This window comes from Dermacentor variabilis, chromosome 3 (genome assembly GCF_050947875.1).
Source record: "Dermacentor variabilis isolate Ectoservices chromosome 3, ASM5094787v1, whole genome shotgun sequence".
NCBI lineage: Eukaryota > Metazoa > Arthropoda > Arachnida > Ixodida > Ixodidae > Dermacentor > Dermacentor variabilis.
This window is the reverse complement of record NC_134570.1, coordinates 29270184-29290047: the sequence shown is the minus strand read 5'-3', so window position 1 is coordinate 29290047 and position 19864 is coordinate 29270184. Positions and strand designations below refer to the sequence as shown.

General features: G+C 40.6%; 2 protein-coding genes across 13 annotated transcripts in view; one reads left to right on the top strand and one right to left on the bottom strand.

The window, feature by feature from the left end:
• Nucleotides 1-19864, bottom strand: part of LOC142575342 (lisH domain-containing protein ARMC9-like) — a 60086-nt gene that overhangs the window by 10684 nt on the left and 29538 nt on the right. The window contains exons 11-23 of the mRNA XM_075684612.1: nucleotides 19368-19510; nucleotides 18336-18417; nucleotides 14246-14347; nucleotides 13783-13873; nucleotides 11846-11972; nucleotides 7359-7504; nucleotides 6430-6506; nucleotides 6013-6087; nucleotides 5186-5279; nucleotides 3073-3131; nucleotides 2587-2697; nucleotides 2136-2179; nucleotides 382-497 (exon numbers count right to left, since the gene is read on the bottom strand). Coding sequence (XP_075540727.1) covers nucleotides 382-497; nucleotides 2136-2179; nucleotides 2587-2697; nucleotides 3073-3131; nucleotides 5186-5279; nucleotides 6013-6087; nucleotides 6430-6506; nucleotides 7359-7504; nucleotides 11846-11972; nucleotides 13783-13873; nucleotides 14246-14347; nucleotides 18336-18417; nucleotides 19368-19510 — 1267 coding nt within the window. The remainder of the gene's footprint in view (nucleotides 1-381; nucleotides 498-2135; nucleotides 2180-2586; nucleotides 2698-3072; nucleotides 3132-5185; nucleotides 5280-6012; nucleotides 6088-6429; nucleotides 6507-7358; nucleotides 7505-11845; nucleotides 11973-13782; nucleotides 13874-14245; nucleotides 14348-18335; nucleotides 18418-19367; nucleotides 19511-19864) is intronic.
• LOC142575345 (uncharacterized) overlaps nucleotides 1-19864 on the top strand; it is a 29338-nt gene that overhangs the window by 4891 nt on the left and 4583 nt on the right. For 2 of the 12 annotated variants that reach the window (XM_075684621.1, XM_075684625.1), the window contains exons 2-5: nucleotides 1374-1432; nucleotides 1683-1756; nucleotides 8871-8918; nucleotides 11647-11684. In XM_075684621.1, coding sequence (XP_075540736.1) covers nucleotides 8901-8918; nucleotides 11647-11684 — 56 coding nt within the window. In that variant the 5' untranslated portion in view covers nucleotides 1374-1432; nucleotides 1683-1756; nucleotides 8871-8900. Of the gene's footprint in view, nucleotides 1-1373; nucleotides 1433-1682; nucleotides 1757-1786; nucleotides 2397-5983; nucleotides 6076-7037; nucleotides 7122-8870; nucleotides 8919-11646; nucleotides 11685-19864 lie in introns of those variants that run through there. The other 10 variants (XM_075684617.1, XM_075684618.1, XM_075684619.1 and 7 more) reach the window with 9 other exon arrangements.

Genomic DNA, 19864 nt, shown 5'->3' with positions numbered 1-19864 from the left:
GGATTCCAAGAACACGGATGATTAAATAAGTGAAGGAATACAGCGAAGATTTCAGACCTGGCTGAGGCTGATTACCAGATTATTCTGTCTGTCCCCCCCCCCCCCCCACATGCACACATGCGTGTGCGTGTGCACACACATGCACGCGCACACACACATGCATGCATACGCCAGGTTCAATGCTCCCTTCAGTTTCAATGTTTGTTGTCTAAATGGAAGTTACCATCTGTGAAGACAAGTAATTATGACAGTTTTCTTTTTAAAATCAAGCACTCAAAAAGTACTGTAGTTGTTCATTAGCCCACGGACTGGCTGTCATGCGAAAGCTTTCTAAATGTTCACTCCCTTGCTTAGTCACCGTAGCACATGTTAAGCTCTTACCGGCAGCTTCAGTGTGAGTTGCCTGGGAGCAGTCGATTTCATCAGATTGGGATGTCTCTGGGGCGTTCACTGTAGTCTCTTCTAAGGATTGGTCAGGGGAAGACTCTTCGAGCCTACTAAATAGCAACAAACAAGACATCTATTCAAGTTGTCAAACAACCAGGGTCCCACAATTAAGACAGATCTCCCATGTCAGCGGAATTTCCCGCACAACACAGAAAACCAAAAGCACCTAATCATTGTACAGAAAAAGCTTCTTTCTTTAAATGTGTGTGCATGTGTGCAGGGATTGGTGACACAACAACAGCATGACCTTTCTCTGCACAGTTGGCTGATATGATCTTGACTGGTTGAGGTGGGTCGTCACTGCAAGAATCGAGAATGCGACGAAGGCGGGCATTGTGATGATAAAAAATCGAAAGCATATATTCACTTCATTGTTACATGGTTGCAACTCTATCTGAGTCTCGAGTGGTTCTGCTTAACATGGGGGCCAGGACGGCCTTAAATAACCTCTCACATACAGCCGTTACAATCGGTGAAGAGGTCCCCACTGAAAGGGCCATTAACTTCTTGTGGTCGCTTGGTAGTGAAGTCTCCTTGGGGTTATGCTCATGGAGGTGCCGGTGCCTGCATGTTCAGTGCAGTCTTGTGTCCCCTAGTCAAGTTGTGAGGCCAGTAGTTGTGGCCTCCTCTCCTTCGTGGCCTGCTGGTTACCTGTGTCAGCTCAGGACCTGGCAGGGGCCAGAGGGGTGGTACTTTTTCGGGGAGGAGGGCAATTATCTCAACACGGGAAAGCGAGCTGGAATGTTTCCTACATTTGAGAGGTCGAATTATAAGCCATTCGTAACGTTGCCAACAAGAAAACAATAAAAACAGCAACATTACATATATTAATTACAAACGCTTGATGAAGAGAATATGGTGTTCGTTGCCACATTGCTTTGCACACAGCTATAAATCATCAGCCTAATAATAGGCATCCATTGCAGGACGAAGGCCCCTCCCTACAATCGACAATCACCGCTGCATGGCCCCGGCTGACCCAATCGTATGCCTGCAAATTTTATATAATTTCGTCCCTCCACTTAGTTCTCTGCTGTCCTCAACTGTACTTTCTGTAACTCTAATAGACCACTGGTAACCTGCCCTACGCATTACATGGCTGCCGAATTCCTATTTCTTCCTCTTAATCTCAACTAGAATATCAGTTACCCCTGTTTGCCCTCTAACGTGCACTGCTGTCCTCCTCTCTCTGAATATTACGCCTATCATGTTTTGTTCCATTGCTTGTTTTGCAGACTTTGGCTTCCAAGGTACCGCACCATTACCAGTAAAATGTAGTGATTATACACTTCATCTTTAAAAGATAAAGGTAAGCTGCTAGTGAAAACATTAAATTGCCTGCCATGTACAGGGTTGTCCAATATGAAAGGGATCACTGGATTTGAGTTCAAAGCCACAAGTTTTTCTTGTGTGTGCTTGTAATAAGAAAAAGTTCCATGAGAAGGATTTTTCAACAGGAGAACCACATAACAAAGAGCAGTGAGTGAAGTTCTGACTTGCAGAAATTGCAGTTCAGACACAGATGAAGTGTTCCGTTTTATATTGGACGATGGTTTACATAACAAGTCTGATGACTGTTCAAGTCCTGATGTTCAATCATGTGCCTGATACCACAGCGACTGGCGAATGCATTAAATTTTTTGTCATCTGTGCATGATCATAAAAAGTTGGCGCGCTTACACACTTACCTTGATACTGTCAATGCTCGTTGTGAAACAGTGTCCTGGTTCTCCTGAAATTGGTTCATCAGATGAGAAAGATTCGAAACCACATCTGAGATTGCATAAACCACTTTGATTCTGGCAAAATATACTTTCCAGCGCATCCATCTATAATACAGCTGAACATTTTACATGGAATACCAGGATTGTCAGGTGAAAGCCACAATAAGCAATTGCATGTCCCACAGCTCATCCCTCCAACTCCATTAATGGACCACTGAAGCGAGTGTGAGTATTAGTGTTTGCAGAGAGACTAAACAATGCTGTCTTCCTGTCCCTTAGCGTTATGCCTATACTTTTTCATTCCATTGCTCGTTGCATGGTCTTTAGCTTCTTCACAAGCTTCTTTCAAATGTTTGACTCCTTCTTGGGCCAGTATTTGAAATATTACAAATAGGGTCAATGAAAAGTCACGTACTTCTTCATAAAAGACTTTCAAGAGCTGGTCACCGTACATCTGGTGGGGCAATGCTTGCACAATGTCATCCATGTCGAGTTCTGGCTCTGGCTCCGACTCTTCCTGTGAATCCTGTATGCAGCATGGACAACTGTCAATTCAGTAAAATGTTCAGGTGGGCTATGGTCTGTTTAGACCCATGTTCAGCCCTGACTGTGATACATTTTTTGTGACTAGTGCAAAAAAAGAATGTACTCACAGACAAGATTTCTTGGTTGACGTCAAGTTAATCAGAGACGAATTTAGCAAATTTCACAAAATATTTATTTTTACAGCGCCACACAACACACTCTACTTGACGGCCTCTCCTCTTATTACTGTCATCAAAAATACTGGTGTTATTATACCCTTACTCATTGAGGCATGTGAAGGTGTTTACACTAAGGAGATAAAAATATTGTGGCCATTATGTAGAGACTAGCATCAAGGTGAAATATAAAGAATTACCTCATCGTCCTCATCATCCTCACTCAGGGGATCAACAATGCCATCATCGATATTTGCATCTAGAAGGTTAGACGCATAAAAGTACAATTAAAGCATGCTAGGCTTTGCAATTGCACGCAAAAAAAAAAAAAGAAGATGTAGGGCTGAGCCCTTACATTTTTGGGTTTTCCTGTGGGAATATGCGAGATGAAAAATTTTGCCAGTAGTCCACAACAGTGACTATCTGAATACATGGGAACAGGGAAATACTCGTCTTGGGAACTGCTGGACCGATGTTGATTAGGTTTATACATTTATATAACATTTTCATTGCAGTTAAAAGAAAAAATTAGTTTTGTAGTTGTACGAAGTAGATCTTCAGCTTATGCCATTAATTTCCTTTTTTTTAATTTGAAAATTTCAGAACATCAAGAAACACAAATATTGAGTTTACAACTGTTTAACTCAGCAATAAATCAAAATTCTGTTAAGTACATCTAAAAATACATCTAAAGTGGACAAACTTAATTGATGTATTTTACTCCGCTATGAAATACACAGCTAATTTGTGAGAAGGACTTCTGCAAAACACTCATAAACATTGTAACAGTTTCACTTAGGCTGTAAATTCATATATCACATTTGTCCAATTTAGATGCTATTACAAATGCAGTTTACACAACTGCGATATCTATTTTTGGTGCAGAGTTAGAGACTTGAAAACATTATGCTTCTATTTTACTGAAACTTGCTGATTTTGACGCTTTTTATTAAAAGTATGAGATTCGAAATCAATATTTTGCTTCCTACAGTTACTAAAATTAAAAATTTTCTCTCAGATGCAACAAATTTCATTCAAATCTGTCCAGCAGTTGTATAATGAAAGCATTTGTGCATTTTACTTCTATAGTTAAACCTCAGTATAACGAAGTTGGTAGAATTGGCCATATTTTTATATCACAATTTCGTTACATTAATATTTGGCATTTCATGCAAATAAGTACAGTTCCCAATAAAATTTTCTTACCCGGAAAATTTTCCGAGTTATTGGGAAATAGGAAAACGCAAATTTGAATTAGAAAAGGATTAATTTTGTTGAATTTGAGAGTTGGCGACGAAAGATCCAGTTTCATGCGTAGCTCCAATATATTCATATCGGTAGTATGAAGCGAAGCCAGCCATGCTTTTGCCTCCACTCTGTCCTCGTGGTTGAAAGTGTCTCCATGCAGTCGGACATGCTATCATGAAAAGCGCTAGCAGTGGGGATCGCCCATGCTTTGTCTGTCTCTCTCTTCAACCCGTCTCGGAAACTCGAGATTACAAAACCTCCAGTACTAAACACGCAGAAAGGAAGCGCATGTGATGCTACACCATCTCATCACACCCCAGCTCTTTGCACACACGGCAGGTTACCTCTAAAGCAGGGCATGTGAACAGCGATGTGCAACCACGGCTGCTCTAAAGAGGAGACCTGTGTTAACCTGCCCCCTACTAATTCTGCCCCCGGCTGGCGCTAGCCTTGCACGCGCTTGATCAAGTCATGGTGAGCTTGCTCCCCTCCCTCCTTCCCCGCTCACTCACGTGGGAAGACGATGCTCATCAAGCCACGACCGTTCTCGGCTCATCTTCGTATGCTTTCACTCGCACCCAAAGCATACAGTGCACTGGGCTTGATATGATCTTATCGTACTTGGACTTTAAATGGAACATCTGAAGCTGTTCTGCTTCAATGTTCGCACTTGGTCGCGCGATTTGAGAGGTGCATTCACAAGCAGGCGCTTTTAATTCAACCATTTGACTGTCTGCGTCTGTGGAAGTTTCCATTTATTGTCTCGGTATCTCTTTGCAGCGGCAGTAAAATGTCGTTATATTGAAATCGTCTATAAAACACTTTGTTGTACTGAGGTTATAAATAGATGATGTTATATTGACAAGAATTTACAAAAGTTAAATACTTTGCTACATCGGTAATTTCATAATATTGAAGTGCGTTATATTGAGGTTTAACTGTATCTGAACAGGAAAATTGGAGTCAGCTCCTTATTGAAGCTTGATTTTACGACAAACTTAACTAGTCTGCACATTTCTCAAAGACAACAGTTTGCATGAATTCGCCAACCACTTGAGCACAAACCTGAGGAAAGGAGTCTCTCACAAACTTGGTCCACCTGATGTTGCACATCAGGCGATGAGAGGAGTTTTATTTTCTGCAAGCTTGCTTCCAGTCCCTGATATAAAAGTCCAGCAAACAAACGTCATGAAAGGATGCAGTACCAGAATCAGCACAGTGCATTAAAGAGAGAAATTGAAACTGTAATAATTATTGCATTCAACAGCATCGAAAGTTGGGCAGGTTGATACATAATCATGGCTGGAACAATGAAGTCAGTGCAAGAAAGAATGCAGACTTGTCTTGTCCTTTCTCTGGCCCTCTGTCCGTGTCCTTTCTTGATCTGCCTTCACTACTTCAGTCATAAGAATAACCTATAATCATTAAAGGTATCCACAAAAATACACACACATATAACATGATGATCACTGAAATAAAAGAGTACTACGGGCTGCCATTCTTAATATTTATGTAAATGTTCTTTTGGAGGCTGTCAACCAAAATACAGTGAAGCTCTGTTGATGAGCAAATGCATGACATGATATGGAAGCTGCCCATGTCACACATTTTACAGGCGACATGCTCACATTACAAAGCTCACATTCATTTTGTGACTATGCAACATTATCTTATTCTCCATTCATATGCTTCCTACTTTGCTTAGAGCAGGGATGCCAGTAATTGCGAACACAAGAGTTTGAAAGGCATCAAATATACTGTTGCAGATATTTCTGGCAGTAATTATTTTCTGTATGGTTCAATCAAGATTTGAAACAGAAGCGGCTCCTAGAAAGGTTTGTAACAGAGCTTATATCCCTCCAGTGACACTACAGGCCAGAAGACATACACACCATTTGAACAGCGATGCTACGGAATTCCGAATCGCACAGCAGACTGTACAGTGCACCATTCAAGTAAGGCACAATCTGTAATACACATGAGAATGACTTCAGACTTTGTAATTCTTCCGCTATGTCATAAAATGCAGTGGATGATTGCAACAGAAATAAAAAGATGCTGACTTGCAGTAGCTTAGCTTTAGACTTTACCACCACCCAATGCAAAGCAATAGAGCCAATTTACGAGCTACAAAACACCAACACAGATGCCCTTAGTGTCGTATCCCTGCGCTAAGCATCATTTCCTGCAATTACAAAAAGAAAAAAAAAGTTTTATGCTAACATCCCTGCATGTCTGATACAGCAGCATCCATCGACCAGAACAAAAAATATCTGTCAAGAAAGGTGCTCAGGAGTTTATAATGATACCTCTGCATTCTTGTGTTCAAGCAGCTTCTTGGCAATGTCAATCACAGAGGTGCTCATTTTCCTGCAGTGCTGCTTTGCTGCAAAGCCAGGATAGACACACTTTGGAAATAATGTAAGAGGTGGATTGGGGTTAACACCAGCAAAGGAATACATATGAGGTGATGACAGGCAAAGGAACATCGATCTTGCTAAAGAAGAGCGAAATGTTTTTCAAAGTAACCACATATACTGTTTTCGTTGAAGTGCATATATAAGTGGTGATTACAAAATTTTGATGTATGACAATTAACTAGTCCAGGAAGGCAAGAACATATAGTGCAGGATTCCAAGCAATGTGAATTTCTGCATTCACAGCTAGCGTCGTATGTAGCATAAAGGGAAGCATTCAGATACTGCAGACACATAAATCCAGAATTGTTATGCAGTGTTTTAATTTACGTGCTGCACACTTAATTTTTTTTTTTGTAGCAGGTTTTTGATCATGTGTTCAGGCTAACAACTTGGAAAAAATTTTTCTTGCTCCTTGCTGGATTGTTGGCATCAAATGTTGCATCTTGAGGTCTGTTTTCTATATATTCAAATTAATAATGCCTGTGGCATTGATACAGACCCAGTTCACCCAAGGGGACAAAGGACCACTGTTATTTGCAAAAACAAGAGCAATTACAGCCAACAGAGCAGGCTGTATTAAGGTATGCCAGTGCTATTCTTATAGATCACTCTGTTTTCATCCCAGCAAACGAAAATTCTAGTTCACATAAATTTTGGAAGTTCTTCTTTCAAATTTTAGTTTTGCAGACAACAGCAGTTTGTCACTTACGCATAGAAATGCAAGCAAAAACGCAATCACCTCCACAAGAGTCTAGCATTATGAAGCCAAAGATATATAAACAAAATAATTTAATAAAGCCATGGTGCATGAAACATGCCTGATTTCTGGAGGCACAGGTTCATGAAGAGTGCAGTGATGTATTCAAGGCCATACTCTGAGATCCCGACCACCTCACTTTCTTGCAAGGTGCGCACCACCCACTCCAAGATACCATGGCTGATCATGATGTCCTTCTGCTGATGTCTGTAATATGCAGATGCACTATTTGCATGTGGACAAATTTTTATAAAGCATGTGCCTAACCTCCAAATTGTGATGTGATGCTGCACAATGTAAAGCAACATGCATATCTCCTAGCGATTTTCAAGCCATGGTTGGATTTCACTTGATGGAACAGTTACCATTATTTCTTGTTTAAGGCATAGTTATATGAATGACGAAGATTATCACGTAGAAACAGTGACAGCATCTCTGCTATGGCTGATCAAAAAAATTGAGGTCATTATAGAAAGGGGCCTTGTTATTTTTGTATATGAGGTTACAATTCTGTGAAGAGGATCCTGAATTGTGACTCGCATTATACTGAGAAAGAAGACGGACTGGACTGCTAAAATCGTGCTTCAGTAGTAAAGCATACATACTTCAAAAAGTTATTTGAAACATTTTATTGAAGTTAACGGTTTAAATATAATACGACACTGTTGTGTTAATGTAAATAAACAATGATATATGAAGAATAGCACTAGGGATGATGTGTGTCACTGTCAGGAAATGTTGACAACATGTTAGGAAATGTTGCCAATATGAACAAAAAGACATTTTGAAACTTTTACAAATGTGTCGCTACTATATACAACTGTGATAACAACCCACTCATTGTAACAAAGTCACATCCAATGTGAAAATACCTTCCTTATATCCGCTATTCTTTATAGGCATATATTCGTTCTGTGCTGATATTGACAAGTAAAATTTTATACTTATTTCATTATATCCAATAATTTGTTATATAAGGAAGCAGCTGTGGTCGACTGTTAAAGACTGTCGCATGCCTGAAGATAAAGTGTATCTGAAATATGATAAGCTAGTTTTCAACAAGGTGACATACGTGTGGGATGAGGACAAGAAAGAAAGGCACAGGCTTGAGGGGTCCGGTACAGATTTGAGCAGCGACACAACACAGGACAGTGGAAGTCAGGCTGCACCCAGCAATGATCGAATGATCACCCGGCGAAGGGCCGCAAATGAGGCATAGAAGTGACAGGAAAATAGAACTTGTAATTTGTGGTTGCTATCTTTTAGTGCGCAAAGCATCGTGAATAATATGGCCATATTTGAAGTGCTCCTTTAGGACCCCGACCCACATGTTATGTTGTTGACAGAGACCTGGTTACATGCTGGAGTGTTTGATAATGAAATTGTTCCCCCATCGTACAAAATATTTAGGTGTGACAGCCAATCCCGAGGGGGGGGAGTTGCAGTTGTAGTTAAGGAGAGCATAAACGTGGCAACTTGCTGGCTGTTCCGGAACATGAAAGCCTCTTTTGTAAAATTGATTTTTATGGTAATTCTATTGTTATCGGCGTTGTATACCGTCCTCTGACGGCAGATCCTGGATTTCACGACCAACTCCACGATTATGTACAGCGTTGCCAAGGTGAGAACGTAAGATTTGTCTTAGCCGGTGATTTTAATTTACCATATATTGATTGGTCAACCATGAAGACAATGTGCATGAATGCTAGGCACTCCGAGGTTCTTATGAACATTGCATTTTGATGTGGTCTAGCTCAGATTGTTAGTGCCCCTACTAGAATCACTGCTACTGCAAGACATATTCTTGATTGATTGCTTGTAAGTTCTGCTATTACATCTGACTCTCTTGATGTTATGCATGGGCTGTCTGATCATGAGTTGATATTTGCCACCATTTCCTTTCAAAAGCGTTCTGACAAAAGCAATACCGAGATTGTTGTGAAAGACTTCAACAGGGCAGAAGATCAGAGTATTTTAGACTACTTGGAAATGAATCTGGACGGTTTCAATGTTGAAAACAATGTGAATGTTTTGTGGTGCAAATTCAAACAGATTTGTCTTCATTGTATTGTATTGCCATGTTTGTTCCCGACAAGGTTAAGAAGAAAAAACAGAACCCCTGGGTTACAAGACATATAATTCTCATGAAAAGAAAGCTTAAGAGATTGAAAGCTCAGGAAGGCCTTGAGACTCCGCTATTAACGCGCTAAGTGCAGCACTGAAAACTGAGGTTAAAAAAGCTGAGGACAGTTTCTTCATTATCACCTTAGGCAATTTTCTCAAGGAAGCTACAGCGAAATTTTGGAGGTGTATAGGTAGCAACAAATCCAGTAGTATATCATTAATGATCAACGTCTCGCCAGTCTCGGATGCAAAAGCAATAGCTGATGAATTTAATAGGTACTTTCAATCCGTATACGCCCGTAAAGATACTGATCTTGTTGCTGAGCCAGAAGGGTTTTTTTCTTCTATGCCCGACCTCATTGTCAGTTGCGAAGATATTCTTAACTTACTTCTTAACCTTGATCCTAAAAAGGCCGGTGGCACTGATAGCATTCCTACAGTTTTCTTGCACCGTTACGCAGAATGGATTTCGCACGACTTGTTTGTCATTTATAATGCGTCCCTAGCTCAGTGTTCTCTTCCGTCAGACTGGAGAGGTGCTCGTATCATTCCCATATTCAAGTCAACTGATCGCTTGTGCACATCAAATTACCACCCGATTTCCCTGACTTCAGCAAGTTGCAAAATATTAGAGCATATAGTTTGCTGACACCTGACCGTATTTCTTGAAGATTACAACCTGTTATCAGATGCCCAGCACGGGTTTAGGCGTGGTTTGTCGACGGTGACACAGCTGCTTGGCATGTGTAATGATTTTGCCCTCGCGATGTATAATAAAGAACAGGCCGATGCTGTATTTTAAGACCATGCGAAAGCATTTGATAAAATGCCCCATAATAAATCATTACAGAAACTCTATGCCATCGGATTAAATAACAAGCGTATTGAATTCATTAGGACTTATATAGAAAATAGGTATCAGTATGTCCAAGCTGACAAGTAGTGTTCGGAGACTTTACAGGTATCAGGGGTACCGCAAGGGTCGGTTATGGGACTGAACTTATCCCTCATTTATGTTAATGACATTATGAAAGTCATACACAGTGGTATGAAGATAAAGCTTTTCGCGAACGACTGCGTTCATTATACCTCAGTTAAATCAGTAGACGACCAAATTACGCTTTATAAAACCCTCGCAGAAGTTTCATGCTGGTGCGAGAAATGGAACATGTTCTTAAACGCTGACAAGTGCTTAGCCCTCCGTGTATCGAGGTACAAAACCGTTTTACAACATTCCTATTCTGTGGATGGCATTGTGCTTGAGGAATCACCGGCTGTTAAGTATCTCGGGATCACTATTACAGAAAATCTCAATTGTGCTTGAGGAATCACCGGCTGTTAAGTATCTCGGGATCACTATTACAGAAAATCTCAGTTGGGACCTTCATATTGATACAGTCTGCACCAAAGCTTTTAAATCTCTCTGGTTCATTTGACGAAAGCTTTCAAAAGCCCCTATGAACGTAAAATTAGTAGCATACAAAGCATCGGTCCGGCCATGTCTTGAGTATGCTTCATGTATATGGGACCCTTATGCAGAGAAAAACGTTGCCAAATTAGAAAGAGTTCAGAGAACCGCAGCTAGATTCATTTGCAACCAATATAAGCGCACTGACAGCATGACAGAAATGATTGCTTATCTTGGTATCGATACACTTAAAGCTAGACGTACCGAATGCAGATTAGAATACTTGTACTTAATGTATAACAACATAGCACAAATCAACAATCACAATTTCATTACTCCTCATACTCTGCGCACAAGCTTGCGTTTTGATAATGGGAAAATACTACAAGAATACAGTGCTCTAAACGGTGCTTTTAAATATTCATTTTTTCCGAAAACCATATGCGCCTGGAATAAATTACCGCAACGTATTGTAGACAGTACAAGTGTCGAAGCGTTTCTTACATACTTGAAAATGCATGGGTAAAGGGCACTTGCATTGTGTTATATGCAGTGTTTCATGTCTTGATTTATTGTATTTGGTTTTTATTTGTGTTGCTGTGGATTTCTGATGTATTTCCATTTGTGCCTACTCCTGCTTGGAGTCAAGAGACTCTACAGTATCCTTAAATGAATAAATAAATAAATAAATAAATAAATAAATAAATAAATAAATAAATAAATAAATAAATAAATAAATAAACACACAAACAAACAAATAAATAAATATCCATATTCGTTATAACAAGTTTTGACTTTGTAACGTTTCTCATTACAGGTAGTCCTTAGGATTTGTAAATGTACAGGTTGCCCACTGTAAGTATTCAAGTGCTTATAGCAGCCTAACTTTGGAATGAAGGCCCACATGTTAAACTTTTATTCATAAATTACTGCACTGGGCATCATATTGCATGGTCACTTCTTTTTTTTTAGACAAGAGGAATGTTCAAGCAATACTCTCTTGAATACTACATTACCTTAGGCTCAGCTTTTGAAGTACCCCCAATATCATGTCCAGTGTTCTAGGGTTCGTGACTCGGTCAAAAACAAGTGTGTCTGTAAGCACCGCAACAAGCTGGAGATTCTTGGCCAAGTAATTGCGCCCTGCATGTAAAAGAATGAGAATTAGACTCCATATACAAATAGCATATTGTTACTGTCATGGCACCAAATACATATGTACACAAGAATGCATTTAAAATGTTACCTTAGGTTTGCTAGTACAATTACTATAAAATCAAAAGTAAAGATAAATTCGCTTACAAAGGGGCATCCCTTAAATTTATGTAGAGGGACTTGCATATTTGGGTCACATGTCAAGACAGCATGAATGAGTGACTATGTAGAAATATTATGTGACGATGGTGAGCATAATTAGTTATGACAAGACCATAAATATTTTTCATGTTATGTATGACTTTTGTTGTTTAATCTTCAGTTTCTGAAAAGATCTTACTTCTTGGTCATAGTTTTCAGTGCAGTGGAACCTTTCTAATATGTTTCCTACTGGACCACAGAAGTAGAATTTAATTATTTTCATCATCCTACATCCTCCTGAGACCCAGTGTCCACACCTGTGGATAATGGTTTTCATCCTTTTCACAATTAATTAATTTATTTATTTATCAAATGTTTATTTTAATGCCCAGGAACAGCTGCAGAACCTTTATACTGGCGCTATTACAAATTAATAAGCAATGCAAAATGTACAGAGAAGACAAATGTGGTAGACAAAACAATGTGAGATAGAGAAACAAACAGGGAAACAGAAAACAAGGAGGTGGGCATAAAAGGGAGTTAATCGCATGGCATGATTATCTACATATATATATATAAAACACTGGGAATGAACTCTGAAATATGTCAGTACAGGCAGAGTACCTATTACATTTTTTTTTTGTTTGTTGTGGAGGAGCCATAGGACAGTGTCTAATACAACAAGGCCATGCAGAAAACACAGAATGCTGCCTGGTATACTTTTGCGGCACGGAAAATTGTACATCATCAAGAAGCTTTGGGCAATGTAAAATGCCATGGACCACCTTATAGAGGAACAAAACGTCTGATCTAATACATTTGGTTCTGTGCGTGTGAGTTATGTCCACTAAAATGGCAAAAGCGGTGCTTGAAAATAGGCATCAATTAATTAAGCCATAAATAATAAGCTAGTATATTTGGTGCAGTTTAAAGCTAGACACAGGCAACACTACATGTCAAGCATGTAATCATTTTTTCCACCAGTTTTCGAGACAATTGATAGTTTGTATGAGACACACTGCTCGCATCGTCACCAAAAACGAAAAAATGAATGTGTCTAGTACATTCTAAATGTCACTAGATAATGCGGCAACCCAGGAGTAAATAATGTGAATATGAGGAACCACCGTGTGATCTTAAACTTGTATCTATTTGTTTAAGAAAACAAAAAACATTTTTATTTGAAGAAACTAGAGAAATGGACTCTCTGTCAGCATACATGGATGTGCTGATGTGAGCATGTGCCCATGCCATCTGATAAAGGAAGTAGTCTTTGTAGTTGAAGGACTAGTTCGCAGTAAAAACTGAATTTAGAAGGCATTGTGTCGCTGTGATATTGTTGGGTCTGAGGAGAATATAGGCATACTGAAGGGTGAACGGCTCTCCCAGTGCCATCTAGTTACAACCATGACCTGTGTGAAGCCAATCCCATTGTACGCCTGTCAGTTTCCTAAGTTCATTGCTCTATCTGATTCTGCCGCCCCGGACTGCGTCCCAATCCCTAGTACTATTCTCTTACTCTGACGGACTACTGCATTCAAAACCATTTAAGTGAACTGTCCAACTTCACTTTCTCAATAGATTAAGACATAGGAAAAATGGCAGTATAGATTAGACAGCAAATGCATCTAGTAGAGATTAAAAAGCAGTACTACACCTGATCGAAAAGCAGCCAACGTATTCAAGAACCTCACAAAGCTCTGCTGCAACCCTGAGTTTGGTGACTTAACTATATGTAAGATACGGTTCTGGAAAGAGAAAAAGAGAGAGATAACACAGGCACATTTTTAAAGCAAGAAATTTTCCTTTTCTTATTGCATAACATATCAATTACACAATGAACAAGCGAGACAAAACATTGTGAATGTACGAAAATCTCCACATAAGAACTAAAGTTGTAATTTTAAAACTCATCAATCAATTACAATTAAATTCGAAATGCTCAACTTTTGATTGTGTAGTTTGTTCAGTGAGCAATGCAAGGAACTCTAAATACACTGTGCCCAAAGCGCTGCCATTAGTGAGCAGCAGATCAGGAAGATGGGTAAGATTGGGTCAGTGAGACCAAACTCTGTCTGTGTACAGTGAAAAAAATCCTTCCAAGCACGGATTTTGCTTACGCAGTAGTCAGGTGACTGCTCAAAGAAGCCCAGCAGATCGTTGTCAACGTATGCCAGCAGGACACAGTCCCTTTCCTCGACTGAAGAGGCCTTGGTCAGTTTCTAAAGGATGAAAGAAGGCTAAATGTATGCCCAAGCATTAGTCTACAAGGCATGTTCAAAAAGCATTGAACCTTCTTCTTTCCCACGTAAACCAATGAAGTGTGGGAGGCATCCTTCAGTATGGAGTACACATAAGTGTGCATGCGTCAATTTTCTTCTGTCTGCAGAAAGCATCAGTTGCTGGCAGTTGGCCTACGAGTAAGGACGAGTAGCGAGCACTTGTCGTATTCCACTAAGTTATAAAACGACAGAACAACATGAGCAGTGATATCACATCAAATTTTGCCAAAAGCTTGGCGTTACCCAAGCGGAAACCATTAGCAAGATTCAACAGGCTTTCGAGGGCGATGCCATGAGCACGTCACGGATAAAAGAGTGGTTATAGAGAAAGAATTATTTGAGGAGAGGAATCTGCTAGGCCGCGACAGCATTCACGGCAGCCCGACAAAGTCACGGTTTGGCGAGGAGGAAATGCAGTTTTCGCCACAGCATGACAGATGATACGTTGGGCGCGTTGCCATCATTTACATGTTCTTCTATGGACGCAATGCACAAAAATTGTGATATCGTCTCATATATTGTAAGTTTTCCCAGATTTCATTCTGTGACATCAATAAATAGAAGTGGTGGACATTTTAGCAGCAGCTATTAATGAATGCTGTCCTAATTACATGCTGTACTGCATTTGAAATGAGCTACTAGTAGTAATCTTGGAGCAGATCATGTCTGCTGATGCCGCCACAGTTCACTCACTCGAATATGGTGGGAGCTTATGCGTAGGTGACCTTGGGAGGAAAGCTCCCAATTTGGGCATGCAAGCTGTCGCGGTTTCTTTCGCGATCTGCAGGCTTTCCGTTTCTATTAGAGTGCCTGCGCGCTTCTGCATTGCGCCGGCCGCGCTGGTTTTTCAGACTTTGCACGCGCTGTCCACATTGCTACAAAGGCGAGCGCTTTCCATCCGTGCTTTTTTCGGATGGGGCGGAAATGTGTCGTGCTGAACTGCAGCAATAGCTATGCATCCTGCAAGAAAACGGTAATTACCTTCAAAGTTCCAACAGACTCGGTATGGCTGGAATTGTGGGCTTGTGCAATTCCAAGGAAGGATGGCGAGCTCATATCTCGTGACTATGTTTGGAAGAAGCACTTCTTGGAGAGCGACATAGAGAGGCGGCGGTATTATAACGAGCTTGGTGGCAAACTCCTTCTAGACAAACCTAAATGGCCTGTCTTGTTACCAGAGGCCGTGCTGTCAATATTTCTACACTGCCTCAGCTGCTTGTCTTCAGTTCACAAACAGAGAAAGCCAACTAGATCTGCCGTGAAGTGCTTAAAGCATGCCAAAACTCTGGAGACTTCGGTTGCTGAAGATACGAAGATGTACGCTGCTTGCGACGGTGAGAGAAATGAGACAGTGTGTCCTGTCGCCTCCAATGTTTGCCATCACTTTCAATCTTGCATTTTAAAAAAACATACATTATAGATTTAGCATTGTAAAAAAGTACATCATGCAGGCAATTGCTCTGTAAGTGATGCATTTTTTCAGCATTTTTCAGCAATTTTTCGAAGCATTTGGAGCCGGTGAAGACGCGCAAGAAACACACCCATACGTGCATATAGTGCTAGTGGTGAATCGCCACCGAATGACCTTGGACCGGCGAGCCTCTCCGGAGAGCGCGCCGCGCGAGTTTTGCCTTCTTGGCAAGTCGACTCATGATAGAGGGCACGGCGGCGCCGTGCCCGATGCCGTGACTTTATTGGGACACACAAGCGAGCGCTGTTTCGCCTCCTCAGTAATTCTTGCTCCGTGGGAGTTTTTTGGTTTTTATTTTGGCTCCCATGGGGTGGTGCATCATGACTATGCACCACAATGCCGAACCATCCCAAAGGATACTACCACAAGGTCCTTCGTCGCCTTCGTGATGCTGTGTGGCACAAACGACCAGATCTGTGGGCAGCAAAAGCATGGCAGCTCCGTTAACGCACCTGCCCATTCTGCACATCTGATTCAGATCTTCTTCACCAAATACAACACCCTTGTGGTTTGTCAGGCTTCCTACTCCTTCGACATGGCTCTGTGTGACTTTTGGCTATTTCCCAAGCTGAAAATGCTGCTGAAAGAAACCCGATATCAGTCAAGAGAAGGCACCATGTGAAATGCGATGGCCCAGCTGATCATCATTCCAAAAGATGCGTTCCAGAGTGCTGGGAGAAGTGTGTGCATTATCAAGGGGAGACTACATTGAAGGAGATTGGGGTTTTGTACGTCCTACTAAATAAACCTATTTCTGCTGACCAAAGGTTTGGTACTTTTTGAACACACCTCGTATATCCCCTACAATCATGGTGTAAGCGCTTGTGTACACAACTTGTTTTTGCCAGTTCTGCCCACTGGTGGCAAGGAAGAAAAAAACCACAGGCATTGAAGTGAATCTAAAGAGAAGGACGTAATCAGTTTAGACGGATAAAGTACTCTTTCATAACTTTATTTTTGTTAGTCTTGTGGAAAGAGATTGATTATTGGAACAGAAAATTAAAACCAAACTATCATTTTTGAAAAATTTTGTGCAAAGACCTGCGACAGTGTGACATCACAAATTCAAAAGCATTTTCTCGTATCTGGCTCATTGTGGCATAGTAAAAGCCTGATCACACATACGCTTACCGTCGCATGCATGCGTCTACGCACCTTCCACATGCTATGCGTCCCAAGGAATGGTGGTTTGTGTCTACAAGAGATGCATGCCAGCCTGTGCCTAAACATCAACGGTTTGGCAGTCATCGTTTTGTACCGTGTTGACAGTGCTTCAAGATGCGAAAATAATTATAAACATAATTGTTTCATTTCTTTAGTTGCTAAATCAGCACAAAAGGGAAGAAAAAGCACTTTCTCGCATGACAGGAACCAGCCTCACTGAGAAATGATTTCGCCATGCCGTAACTGTGTATAGCCATGTGCATTGCAAAACACAGGCAGTCCGAGCACCAATATCAGTCTGAAACATATCAATATTGGTCTGTGCTCGCCGCGCACTTTGACACGCACAAGCTGTCCCATACCGTGTGCGCATGCGCAGGTGCACAGATGCGAAATTGTGCGTCTCATTAAGAGTATAGGTGGTCTGGCCTTAAAAGTTCTTGAATTGCGGTAGGTTCAGTCTTTTGCCCTTTTGGAATACAATGTAGTCGATCTTTACTGCTAAAGAATTAACTCGGGCCGATCAGACACCGTCAAAATCCCCGACGTTATGGTGAGCTGGTGCAGGGACTTCAAGGTGACATTGCCAGCTGTCTTTCACTTTTTCATCTTTTCTGGCTTACCAAGCCTCCTCTAACAATAAGAGTGGCTTTTTTGGTATTGTAGAAGGGTAACTTACTAGCGCAGTTCAACTTGATTTTTCTTATTACTGTCCCTTTAAACTTTGGGTAACTTTAACTCAATGTGTACTCAATGTGACTCTATGTCACTTCAACGTGCCGAGTATGGCTAAAGGCAACCACTCTGCTGAAGGTACTATGATGTTTGACCGGATGTTTAACGTGCCACGTTCTGTCAGCAATAGTAAAAAAATCATTTTTTCCATCTTGTAATGCTGGCAGCTAATAATTAACTTGTATATGTGCTTTAAGTTAGTGATAGAATTCCTTTTATAAAAGAAGGCAACGTGACTTACAGCACAATAAATCGATATTTATTTACTCTGTAAGTATGAGGGTGACTCGGAAATTCACAAAGCGTCATCATCGTCATGTGCATGCAGCCTTGTGCCCATGTGTAAATTGTGTGACCCTGAGACATTTATTGAAACACTGCCATCATTCATAACTGAAGAAGATATGTATGAGGTTTCCGCAGAAGTAGGAACAATTCTATAAGTCTTTAGCTTAGCAAGATGAAGCTATGCAAATGAAATGGAGGGCACAGCTTTGTAAGGGGACAAGTGTAGAAAGAACTTCTGGAGAGACCGCATGCATGACAGACTACACATACCCATCGAAGTGCCTGCAGTAGAAGAGCTCGTGTGCTGGCACTCGCCTCCGACAGGTCTTGCTTGATCTTAGAGAAGTCTAGCCTGCACACATTTTCATAATGGCCTTCTGCACAACTGCAGGATGACAAACCTGAGCACTTTTTTACTTGTCACATCAGTTTGTCAATATAAAGGTTAACAATTGATCTTTCCCTCTGTGTGCAATGTTTTCTTGTTTGCTCTTCGTTGCCACACGTGGTGCCATATTGTTCAGGTTCTTATGTGCTCTATTGTCTATGACTATGAGAATCATTATAAAGTTAACAAACTTAGTGGGCAGGAATAAGCCTCCTAGATTAGGTTTAAAAGAACTCCTTGCTGGGATAGTTGATTCACAAATAGGACAGACGTAACAGCACAAACTAAGACAATCACACACACAAAAATATCACAAGGAACAAGTGCTGCATCTTGCATAACTTTCAACCTTGTGTTTTCTTTCTTTCTAAGCAGGGTCATGTCTGCCTCATGGGAATAAAAGTTAATAATAAAATACTAAAGTTACATAATATAAACAACAAAACAAAACATTGTTGTGAGAAGAAAGCAGGTGTACAGGTGTAAGTGGTACTACAATATGTAATACAGTAAAATCTCATAACGAAGTTGAAAGATGAGCCAGAATTATTTTGTTATATATCCATTATTGCATGAACTGCACTGTGAATCTCTATAGGGATCTCAAGGGGAATTTCGCTTACTTTTCTATATTCCTAATTCTGTTGTTTCCTATTTCGCTGTAACTAGGTGTGATTGTATGCAAAACAATGCACAGATGACAAATTGAATTAACGAAGACAAAAATTGAGCAATACACTGCTTGCAAGCTCTATGTTTGCCGCCACTCACTTGACTTTTAATGCATGTATTTTGTCACTATGCGTAAAAACAAGATCTTTGTAGGATAATTTGCACCAATACTATAGATAAATAACAAAGTTACACAACTCAATGATACTCCTTTCTTTCTGTTTACTTGTATCGGCACGAACCTGGTGCGTCTAGTGTGGAGTCCACTTCTGAGGACAAACACCTGGCCATCACAGGTCGACCCACATGATGTACGAGGAGTCTGCAGCTTCACTAATTCAGGAAACCGCTGCCCACATGAGAACAGCACATTATCCAAGTTCACCTGCATTAGAAGTGATCCTGCCATCAGTAAATGAATGAAATTTCGAAGGCATCCTTTGATTCAAGCTTTTGAGTAATTCAGAACATTTCTGCATATTCCACCAATGTTCAGTTAAATGCTCCTGTGTTTTGAAACCTTTTAATGTACACCTTGTCTGTTGCATCTATGTGTGCTTTTCAAAAAGTAAGTGAGGCATGTAAGGTTTGCCCTACGAGTTAGACATGCTGATCGCAGTTTCAAACCTTTGTTGCTTAGCAAACTACAGTTACAATATTTCTGAGGGCGTCGGAAGTCCTGCTGCCAAAAAAAAGTTTGCACACAGTTGTATAGAATAGTCTCCTGCTCTCTACTGAA